Source organism: Periplaneta americana, chromosome 8 (genome assembly GCF_040183065.1).
Source record: "Periplaneta americana isolate PAMFEO1 chromosome 8, P.americana_PAMFEO1_priV1, whole genome shotgun sequence".
In the NCBI taxonomy this organism is placed as follows: domain Eukaryota; kingdom Metazoa; phylum Arthropoda; class Insecta; order Blattodea; family Blattidae; genus Periplaneta; species Periplaneta americana.
This window is the reverse complement of record NC_091124.1, coordinates 148,628,424-148,641,046: the sequence shown is the minus strand read 5'-3', so window position 1 is coordinate 148,641,046 and position 12,623 is coordinate 148,628,424. Positions and strand designations below refer to the sequence as shown.

The 12,623-nt window shown below is 33.8% G+C and overlaps 1 protein-coding gene across 1 annotated transcript in view; it reads right to left on the bottom strand.

Moving 5' to 3' along the window:
* The window catches only part of Brr2 (U5 small nuclear ribonucleoprotein l(3)72Ab), an 85,768-nt gene that overhangs the window by 21,241 nt on the left and 51,904 nt on the right, over positions 1 to 12,623 (bottom strand). Inside the window, exon 18 of the mRNA XM_069833805.1 lies at positions 6,387 to 6,493. Coding sequence (XP_069689906.1) covers positions 6,387 to 6,493 — 107 coding nt within the window. The remainder of the gene's footprint in view (positions 1 to 6,386; positions 6,494 to 12,623) is intronic.

Here is a 12,623-nt window from a genome sequence, read left to right as displayed (position 1 = left end):
TAATTGACTAAAAACATTCACAGTATTGCTGAAGCACATGTACTAGTACAGTAAAATCCCTCGTAACTAGCAGCCAAATAACTGGCAATACCAAGACAACGGCACTTTTGGCTGGTCAAAAAAAAGTTTAATTCTGCTAAATTGCCACAGTCTGGACCGTCAGTTTTGCCATATTAGAAAGTTCGCACGAACTTTCATTTTCAGTGAATATTCGAACCTAAATTTGTGTATTATTTGTGCTGTCTGATGTGTTTTAATAAAGAAAATTCACAAAGTTTTTATGTTTATTTAGTTATGTTCGGACCGTCAGTGTTGCCACATTAGGAAGTTTGGACAAACTTTCATTTTTACTGAATATTCGAATCTAGAATTAGTGTTTTTATTTGTTTTGTGTGATGTGTTTTAATAAGAAAAATCCACACTATTTATTCAGTTATGAGCAAGTGATACAATAATAAGATTCATATGGTTGCAGTTTCAACATCTGGCATCATGAAATACGAACTTTTTTTTGTATATACTGGTATTTATTCAATTATCCGGCAAAATCTCGTATCCAGAACTAGCATGGTCCCTTTGGTGCTGGTTAAGAGGGATTCTACTATACATCTGATACACTTAAGTCGATATTATCTGACTAATAGACCAGTCTGCAGAAAGATCATTGGTCTAGATCTAAAAAAAAAGTACTTGAACACTCGTAAACAACAACGACTCACAACAAACAATTGTACTGAACTGAAGGCATTTATGGGCATTGGCTTGGTGCTAACATCTCGAACCTTCAGTTCATTCACTTTCATCAGTGGCCACTACTGTTTCTCGCACATTCAACATTGAGCGTAAAGGTACTTTGTGTTGCAGTGGCGGCACATTATTTTTAAATAATTCTAGAATGTGATAATTCAGATGTACATGTACTATAATTATGAAATAAAACTACTAATATTCTGATTAAGGACTTTAAATTGAAAATTATATGAAGTTATCAACACCTAGGCCTATATCAATGTATGCCTCAGAATCACAGGCTTTATCCAAAAAACGACGAAAGTAGCTTTCAAGAGTAGACGGATATAACAAATTAGACCTATGATTTTAAATAACATACACAAAAAAGACCTTAAATTTAGAGTTTATATTGGAAAAGACACACTAGAACAAAATCAAGTGGATGGAACATTATGCTAAAAGGCTGTTACTGACGTCAATTCATACAGTAAAAGATTAACAAATAACTGGTATCTGTTTTGAAAAACATATTAACATGTGAGATAGGTACTAACAAAGTATTAGACAATATCACTGCAACATATCGCAATTCAAAATAAAGGAATGAGGTTTGTGAAATAAAGAAAGGAGCCGAATAAAAATTTGTTAAATTCAACTGCAGTACTTAATAGGGAATACCGAACTGAAGTGCAAGCATAAAAATGAATTATATAAACTAGTGTCAAAAATAATGAAATCTAAACTATTACAAACAAAACTAAATGTCAACTGCTGACAAACACAGGCAGTGAGTTGGTATACTAATACAAGACAGCAAAGAATTCTTTCTTTCTTTCTTCCTTGTCAACCTTCTCAAGAATTTGCAATAATTTAATTTTAAAGTCTGATTACAAATATGGTAGAAAGCATACCATTTTAAGTAACTTCAATTTTTTATTGTTAATGACTATGACAAATTATTATGCTACTCAATTTTTCACATTCCACTGCAATGGTTGAACAAATGATCTAATTCCATGAAAGCTAAATGAACGTGATTATGTTGATCATCATGGTTGTTCCATTGGAAATTTTTGCACATGCTTGATCTACTAAATGGCTGAATGCAGTAATATCTACTTATAAATAAAAAATATTGAGACATCATTTCTAGTGTAGTTGTCACCATATTTACATCTGAACTTAATAAAGAGTTCAGATTAAGATGCACAAATTCAGATTAATTACCCATGTAATTTCTAAAACACAAGTTGTCCTTTTTCTTAATTACACAGAATTACAGTTGATTTCTGTAGGAAAACAATATGATACTGTTATGTAAGTTTCTGTAATTACAAAATGCTGAGTAGTTACAGCAAATTTTAAGCCAGGAATGCAAAGAGGAACAATTCACAGATAAAGTATCTGATACAGATATAGATTCTGTCTGCCTATCTTGACAACATGTTTACAAGTTTAGGAAACACTCCATTTAATGTTCATGTTCAGGATCTTGGTTATGCCGATCACAAGGCTAATGTATATGAATTAAACATTAAAGATATGAATATTACGTCATGAAGCAATTATATTAGTCACGAGTCAAAACATTTTAAAAATTTGTAATATGAATGAGTTTAAACAGATGTTGATTAACATTAATTGGGAGCAGCTATTATCTAGTATATTAAATTCTAAATACTGTTTATTTGAATGCTTTTTTAATTGGTTTTATAATTTGTTTTGTGAATATTTTCCATTGACTAAAGTTAAGGTATCGAGGAATAGGTTTAATCACACGAATATTAATTGGTACACTAAAAAATTAAGTGATTTAAAGAATAAAATTATGGCATTACGTACTATTGCTATTATTCTAATACTCCATTTGTTAAAATGAACTATTAATAATTTGAATCATATAGGCCTATATAAATTGGCAATAAAAGAAGCCATATTAAATGCTAACTTCTCTCTTATAGAAGCTTTGTCTATACATTTTGTTTTTAGACATGCAATTTAAACTATTAAACTATTCCATGAGTTACACTGTGAAAAAAGAATTTTAAATGTATCACATTAGTTAGATAGTATTTTTTTAATGAGAACTACTTTGAATATTATTCAGGCTGTACTTTACATGTTCTAACCACTAAAATGTAGAATTATACCCAGACCATTGTAGCCTTGCACCCGACAACTTTGCGTAATGTTGGTAGTGACAGAAGCAACATTGTCATAATGACCAATCACTACATAACAGCTGACTTAATTTATGCAGAGTATGCTATTATGCTTCATTAATTTAAATGGTACTTATTATGTAACTCGCTTCTTAATTGAGGACAGTTTTTGCAAAACTTGCTAACTGCAAAATTTGCAAAATTGAGATTTTGATGGATTCGTTAACATAAGGCAGGCCTCTACATGATGTTCAAAGCGTCTTAGTAAAATTGGGTTATTTGTCTTCATTGTAGTGTGTCAAAGTGTGATCTTTTTTCAAAACTTGCTTTCTGCTATAAGTGAGAGGTACAGCAAAACTTGCTTACTATAGTGTTTTGTCTCTCCTGTAAAATTTAGTTTTTTCAGTTGGCAAGTTTTGCAAAAATGGTCCTCAATTACTGTCCACTTATAGACAGGCCTAAAGTTTTTTTTGTCCGATGTATTACATTATCTGCAGACAAATTCCTTCTCCTACTCGTAAAATTGACGAGTCACACGCACCAACTGAAGAACTTAGTGGAATAATGGGGTATCTCACATTTTGGTAAAAAATGAACTAGTTCCATGTTATATTATAAAGGCTTAGTCCATCTACTGTTAGTTTAATGCCTATTTGAGTGAGGGATATCCCCATTTTAAAATAAATATGAACATATAAAAGGTCTTTGTAAGTGATATCAAAATTCTGAATGGAATAAAGAGGTATCCCACAATTCTTTGAAATCTTGATTCTGATTAGCCAGCTGCTTACCTAACTGACCAATGGGAGAACAGCATTGATACAGTAAGTTTTCAAGCAACATGACAAATGTTGGCATTGGTAATGTTTTTGTAAATGACGGAAATGGTGAAGACAAAAATAGAAAAAGAGGAAAATAAACCCCGAAAATGAAAAGATAGTAGCAGAAAGAAAGCACGAAACAATGGACAAGAATATATTACATGCACAGGCAAAGCAATGTCTGCTAAAGAGTTCACTAACACCCAGGCAAAGAAAAGCCACCAAATACAATAGGCATAGTTATGGAACCAAAGCACCCCAATGGAAGGCAGATCAAAGCTGCTTAACATTGAGACATACTGTCGGTATTAAAGTTCATAATGGTACTACAATTCATCACAACTTTTATTTAAATTTGAAATCAGATAATGGATGTGAAGTAGAGAATAATGAGGAACATGATCTTATTTGAATGGCTTTTTGATTAATGTCTTCAAAATTTGTTTGTTTCTTTGTTGTAAAATATTGTATATCATAAGTGAAATTTTCCTATAATAATAACCATCAACATACATTTGTAGAAAGTTAGTGTGATAACTAACTTACCTTACTTAGAAATGGCCTTTAAAGAACCCGCAGATTCACTGTCACCCTCACATAAGCCCGCCATCGGTCCCTATCCTGTGCAAGATTAATCCACTCTTTATCATCACATCCCAACTCCCTCAAATCCATTTTAATATTATCCTACCATCTATGTTTCGGCCTCTCCAAATGTCTTTTTCCCTCCGGTCTCCCAACTAACACTCTATATGCATTTCTGGATTCGCCCATACATGCTACATTCCCTGCCCATCTCAAACGTCTGGATTTAACGTTCCTAATTATGTCAGGTGAAGAATACAATGTGTGCAGTTCTGTGTTGTTTAACTTTCTCCATTCTCCTGTAACTTCATCCCTCTTAGCCTCAAATATTTTTCTAAAAACCTAATTCTCAAACACTCTTAATCTCTGTTCCTCTCAAAGTGAGAGTCCAAGTTTCACAACCATACAGAATAACCAGTAATATAACTGTTTTATAAATTCTAACGTTCAGATTTTTTGACAGCAGACTAGATGACAAAAGCTTTTCAACCGAATAATAACAGGCATTTCCCATATTTATTCTGCGTTCAATTTCCTCTTGTTATTGTTGCTCCAAGATATTTGGATTTTTCCACCTCTTCGAAGGATAAATCTTCAATTGTTATATTTCTATTTCGTACAATATTCTGGCCATGAGACATAATCATAAACTTTGTCTTTTCAGGATTTACTTCCAAACCTACCACTTTACTTGCTTCAAGTAAAATTTCCATGTTTTCCATAATCATTTGTGGATTTTCTCCTGTTATATTCACGTCATCCGCATAGACAAGACGCTGATGAAACCCATTCAATTCTAAACTCTGTCTATTATCCTGAACTTTCCTAATGGCATATTCCAGAGCGAAGTTAAAAAGTAAAGGTGATAGTGCAGCTCCTTGCTTTAGCCCATAGTGAACTGGAAAAGCATCAGATAGAACACATTACCTAAAAGATTTTGTGATTCGTATTCTTTTCCTTAAGTTACAGAGAATCTAACAAAATGCTAATTATCTCAAAAACATACTTTTTCATTCAGGGATACCCCCTTATTCCACTAAGCTCTTCAATTCTGAAATCCGAATATTTATGCAAAGGATTCTCACTATGTGAGTTACCATTTTGTGAACATCTTTTCTTGCAACATTTGACAACAATGCTACAAATTATGTATAATTTTATAACACTACCACGCAAATTATGCAAATTGTAGTAACATAGCATGTGTTGAAATGGCAACACAGCAGCGCTGTGCGCAACAGCATGAGCAGGTGACAGAAAATGCTACATTCTGATTGGTTCAGAAGACTACCAAACAGCATTCAACTTTTTCATAGGAAGGGTTGCCAAAGCAAATAATAACTGTCAAGTGCAAGGTTACAACAGCCTGGATATAGGTAATATACCTATTACTCCTCCTTCCAAATTTCGAATTCATTTTTCTCAGAACAAGATTGTGTAACTAACACTTTTGTTGCATCCAACTTCCCAAATCTCAATGGGTTTTATATCTGTCTACAATACATACTGTAGTACAGATGGTTCTGTTAACTAATTCCTGATGGTGCCCTCTGGTACCTGAACATAGAAATGACGTAATTTTCTCTACCAGTCATATGGAATTGTACCTTACAAATGCTACAACTCAAAAATTGAATTCCATTCAGTCCAGCTGGCAGAATTAGTTTCAGTTAGGTGTGACATGACTATGTCTGGAGGCAGTGGATCCAACCAGTTATAAAAAATATTGGATAATGATCTTTTAAACATGAAATGAGGAGTAGACTTTCAAATAACAGTTTGTCCAAAACTAAACGAACTGCTTCAATAAAATTTTTACGCATTATGAAAAATGAAAAATTCCCAAACCAACTTCATCTGTATGTAACTGCGAAAATTACTATATTTTGTCGCGAAAATCATATTATGTATAATATGGAGGCTTACATGAAACAAATTATATTGAAGAATTTTTTAAATTTTGAACAAACATTTTTTTTATAGTTTACTACACAAATAACTAATCAATTCTATTTTTTTATTACGAGTAACGTAAAATATTATCAAGACTGAGAAATTAGGAAAATTACAGTGCTAAATTACAAACCTGAAGAGCTCAATTTCACTGAGGGTCGGTTTCAAGAGTTGATTGTATGTTGCCATGGTGTCGTGTGTGCAATAGTAATGACTTGAAATGCGGCCCAATTCCGTCACCTTAAAATAGAAAGAAAATCAAATAATCATTACCTATTCTGTCTAAGCACTATCAACAATCGTCTTAGTTGTATTATATTATCTGTACAAAAACTAATCGTTTTTCAATTTACCACAGAATGGAGTAGGATTAACCAAAGAGATACAGTTTATCGAAAGCCAAAAGGAAAGAAATTTAAACTACTCTTTTAGATATTGTACAGGATAGCCCATACTGTATCTACTAATTTCAGTTGGCAATTCTGGTGGTCTGAACGTGCACATGCGTGGTATGAATACATGCAAAGGCAGCTGAAAGATTTGCAATTAGTCTGTCATGGAACGTTGGCCAGTGCAGTCATGGATCACAGTGGTGATGCATTTATTCTGACAGGTTCTGTTACAGAGGCACAGTGGACACTGCAACATAATAATGAAGATCGCCATGCTCCTATGCCAAAGCAACACAGTATTCTGAGGTGGGTCCGACAATGGAGAACCACAGGTAACATTATGAATCGAAGTCACAAGGTCGGAGAAGTGTTCCAACTCAAGAGAATGCGGAGCATGTTGGTGCAGTGTTGGAACAGAGTCCTGCCGCTCAGCACGGCATTATTCAAGAACCTTGAACGTATCATGAGGCTCACTGGGCAGATTATGAAGGATTTCACATTCCATCCATGAACTCCAGGTGGTTTACGAGTTCAGGGACCCTGACAACGACAACCCTTAAGGTTCTTGAATGATGCTGTGCTGAGCGGTGGCAACTCTGTTTCAGCACTGCACAAACATGCTTCACATTCTCTGGAGTTGGAACATTTCTCCAACCTGGTGATTTCTGGTTCATAACGTTACCTGTGGCTCTTCATTGTTGGACCCATCTCAGAATACTGTGTTGCTCTTGAACAGGAGCATGGAGATCTTCATTATTGCATCGCAGTGTCTGCTAGCCTTCTGTAACAGAGCCTGTCAGAATAAATGCACCGACCAAAACTCCATGATAGACTAATCGCGAGTCTTTCAACTGCCTCTGCATGTATTCATACCACGCATGCGCATGTTCAGTCCATCAGAATTGCCTACTGAAATTGGTAAATACAATATGGGCCACCTTGTTTGTATTAGATATCTCAACTATATTTTCAAAATATTTGTTTAAAATTAGCTTCTATGGGTTTGCAGTTTTTTTTTAACATTACATACTTGTAATATAATTTTTTTAATGGTGTATTTTATGACGCTGTATCAACATCTCAGGTTATTTAGCGTCTGAATGAAATGAAGGTGATAATGCCGGTGAAATGAGTCCGGGGTCCAGCACCGAAAGTTATCCAGCATTTGCTCGTATTGGGTTGAGGAAAAACCCCAGAAAAAACCTCAATCAGGTAGCTTGCCCCGAATGGGATTCGAACCCGGGCCACCTGGTTTTGCAGCCAGATGTGCTGACCATTACTCCACAGGTGTGGACTCTTGTAACATAATGAAACAGATTCTATTTTTCTTTGGAGCTTCAAAAGTAATATAATTTTATGATGGTACAAACTTTCCATAATACAGTAAAATCTCGTATTAACACTCCTAGTCATAAGAAATTCCCATTCTTAAGGAATGATCTCAAAAGTCCCATAACTACCATAAAACAATGTAATAAATTACTGTTCTTAAGAAATCCCAGTTCAAGGAAAATCCCACTTCTAAGGAACACACTTGAATGGATCTGCAAATACAAAACCTGTTTTAAAACGAAATTCCGAACATATTCCAAACATTTTGATCAATTTCTTGCAAGTTACGGTCACACCAGAGTGGCACTAGCAGAGTGCATTGCAATTGATAGTATGCACCGAACTGAAAGCTAGATTGTAGAAATGTTAACTTATGTTTGCATATGAAAATACAATATGTTATTGTGATTTTGTAAAATATATATATATATATATATATATAAATCATATTTTGTGTGATTTATATATATATATATATATATATATATATATATAAATCATATTTTGTGTTTAAGAAAGTTTATTGTTATATAAATAGCCTATTTTCATTCATTCATTTATTTTATTCCATAGATCTTACATTAGCAATGAAGCTTTAAGATGTGCAATAAGTCAAAATTTTACAATATTACAATTACAATTTTTACAAATTTTTACAGTTTTATAATTTAGTAATTTTCTACAATTTTTACAATTCTGTGCAATTAATTACAATATTTTGGCGAGATGTAGTGAGATGAGGTAGTCATAAATGTAATACTATTATCAGAGCTCATATTAGTGGTGTGTGTATACACATTAAGTTTTAAAATAAAAAAAAGAATGGTTACTCTAAAGTAAGTCTTTCCCCTTAAAATAATTTTTTAATTTAAACAATTTTTTTTATAAATTCAAAAATTATTTTAAGGAGAAAGATTTACTCTAGAGTAACCATTCTTTTTTATTTTAAAGCTTAATGTGTATACACACATAACTAAAAAAAATGAAAGAGCTCTGATAAATAGTATTATATTTATGACTACTTGAAGATAGGCTATTTTTACCATTATTTTGCATGCGATAAGTAAGAACTTCCCTTAAATTCAAGATAATGTACAAATAAAGCTTTACATTCAAACAGTAAGTTATACCTCAACAACAGTTCAGTATAAACCTTATATTCATATGAACGTTTTTGTTTAAAATGACTGATGGTATAATTTCCCGGAATATTAACCTTTTCTCCCAGGAGGCCAAGTATAGGCTACTTTTAGAGTTCCTTTAAAAAGTTCCTGACACAATATTTGTACGGTCTCAAATAGGAAATTTTATTACAATTGATGAATATTTTATTAGTTGTGTTTTGAAACATCTGAACTGGTAACTACAGAATGCCATGTTGTTTTTTCTGGAATGAGAGACATAAGAAATTGCACTAAAACAATACTTTCAAGGTTATGGTTTAAGCTAAACTGTTAAATGTTACATAACTTACATCTTCATGTCAATTAGCTTTGATAATATTTATAAAATTGTAACACCTTTCTCCTGGAAGTAATAAAATATTGCAATATGAGATATATTACTCCAGTATATCTGTAACAGGCTCTTGTTGAACCTTTTTTTTTTTTTTTTTTCAGGAAGATCCTACGCACATCATGAAAAGTCGGCTGTCACTTTATGAAGGTCCAGGGCACATCATGAACAATCTTAGGATCTACATGAAAAACACATTTAGACGATTTGGCTGCAACATATCCATAGTAACTTGGAAGTTATCAACTTGATTCCAGATTTTCTTCATGTCTATAATTAATACATTTCTGTATGTGATCAAGTGTACTTCAGATGGGGAAAATTTGATCAGTTAAGGTCTTAAATTGAGTGCATAAATTGTTGTATAAATTTATTACTCCATGCTGATAAATTCATGCATGTACAACCTTAGAAAAAAGTTTTGTCACACAGATACCAGTAACGAGCTTTGACGACTTGTTTCAATCTGGGACACGCCATCACACAGAAGGAACTGACAAATGTTATGTTAAACCTAATGATTCAATGGTAGTACAATAATACAGAGAAACTTAACTAGTGTTCAAATTCTGTTCGAAATTAAAGTTTGGTGATACAGAAGAAATGATTAATTGGCTGCTATGTACAGTCTTAAAAAAAGTTTTGTCGTGTCTCTTGGTGCTGGAAATGTTGGATAATTGATGCGTGATTTACACGAGTACATTTGTATGTGTGCTGTCTCCACTGACTTCAAGCCTAGCAGCTGTAAACCTCTCTTCATGCTGTCTTCCTAACGTCCTCGTCAGTAGTGTGTTGGCTTGCATTCTCCGGGACCTGCATTCGATTCCCGATCAGGTCAATTTGTTTTTATTAACATAATTAATGTTTATACATGTTACCTCTTCATTTTTTTATAGTGGAACGAATTATTTCCCAACTCTGGCTCAACTAGGAGAATAAAAAAAAACTCTTCAGATATCAAGCCAATTTGGGAGATCAATTTTTGTTTCCGAAATAAAACAAAGATATATAAACAAACAAATTAAAGCAAAAAAAAAAAATACACATGTGGACCTAATACTTTGTCCACATGCCACCAGCGTCTATCACCACCTGGCATCTTCGGAGCATTGAGTCCACCAGATCGCAAAAATAGTTTTGGTCCTCAGCGAGATCTTCCCAGGTAGCCAGAACTTGATCCCACAACTGATCTGGATTTTGAGGTGGGTGGTCGCGATATTTGTCGATCCTCTTCTTTTTCAACTCAGTCCATAGGTGTTTGATAACATTTAAATCAGGTGTCTTAGGAGGCCAAGATATGAGTTCGATTTTGGGCCTTCCTGCAAACCATCTTTGAATGTTATGGCAGTGTGCGCAGGGTGGTTATCCTGCTGGAAAATTAAATTTCCTTCGGGATAACTAGCACTAAAGGAAGAAGCACGTTTTTCAAAATATGCAGATAATTTGGTGCCCCAAATCAGCCATCGATGCACTCTAACACTCCAGCACCATTGGGAGACATCAATCCCTAGCACGACACACTAAATCTTCCTGATCTCTGCCATCATTGGATATAACGTCGATTACATCTGGTGTCGGGCTCACGATAAATGTCGATGCGTGATTTTCCATCAGATGGGGTGATTGATTGGGATAAAGAGTGCTGTGCCTCAAGACTCTTTGCAAGAACAAGACTTCACGTTTAGCTTTTTACATTTTTCTCCTCTCAACTGCCACTCTTGGCACTGCTACTGAATATCATATTTCAAAATGAAAATTTTATATCTCAATATAAATTATAACTAGCTTCAGTGGTTGACCATGACAATATCTTTGAAAAATACTGACGTGCAAGAGGTCAAATGATTTTATTGTCAAACGCCTGGCATTAGAAAACAACAATAACATTATCCTAGATACTCCAACAACGGTTAAGATTTCGATTCTCAATTATAGAAATGCAAGAGGTCAAATGCCTTTATTGTCAAATGTCTGGCATTAGAAAACAACAACATTATCCTAGATACTCCAACAACGGTTAAGAAAAACTGTATTTCCTCAATGAACCATCCAATTTTGTAACACGTGTAATTGATATGCTACATTAAAATGTCTTCTGACCTATCAAACTAAGAATTAACTAATTATATATCCACAAATGTGACTTTTACCCTAGATCATATATAAAACAGATCAGCCAAGCTTATATTAAATTTAGACGCAACTGGAAAATAACGGACGCTATGCGTCGCTAGTGTCGAGAAATGAGCTTGCAATAACCAACACTAGATGGCAGAGTACCTGAAAAGTACATAAAGTAATACGACTGTGGGATGACTTTTTTACGTCATGCAACCTCCAAATTTCTTTCTCATTGTAATGTGAGGTTATGTTACTTTGATGTGTCGCTAAATTGTAGCATACAGAAGCTTGTTTTACCCAAATTCATCAACACACCTAGATAACATTTTGGTACATGGCTGATATAATGTTGTTTGCGTTCAATATATAATCTGTCATCATTTGATGTACGATATCTAATTGTTTTTAATTTTCAGTATACAATACCTCACCAGCAACAATTATCACAAAATACTAAAAAGAGCAGATTTGTCTGCGTTTGTTGAAAGCACATCATGATGCTCACGAAAAGGCACTAATTTATTTTGTGTGCACAAGATTACAATTTTTGAATATGAAGGAAAAGCAGGTATCCCTCTTCTGAAATTTATCCGAAAGGGGAAGAATTACAACTCCCTCCCCCCAAACATGTTTCCTCTTTGCTAGGCCTACATGTTTTCATTTTACAGGTGTATTATATGATGCGATATGGAAGCAGATAAATAATAACTGTACGTTTCTCGTCCACATTAAATTCAACGTGTTCATAATGTAGGCCTGATATATTGCTTCATGTAGGCTACACAGCTGGCAGTGTTCTTTTTTACGAATAAGCGGTCGTACTAATCATTTTCTTTTCATCTGAACTATTGCTAGAATATGCGTTTGTGTTTTTATTTGATCTGTATGTTGTTAAACAACTACTGAACATCGTCTTTGGTTAACAAATTGTTCTAGTATTCGTTTCATATCAGTCTTACGGTATTGAATTATGTCCATAACGTGGGCGAGATATTATCAGGCTGGAAAAT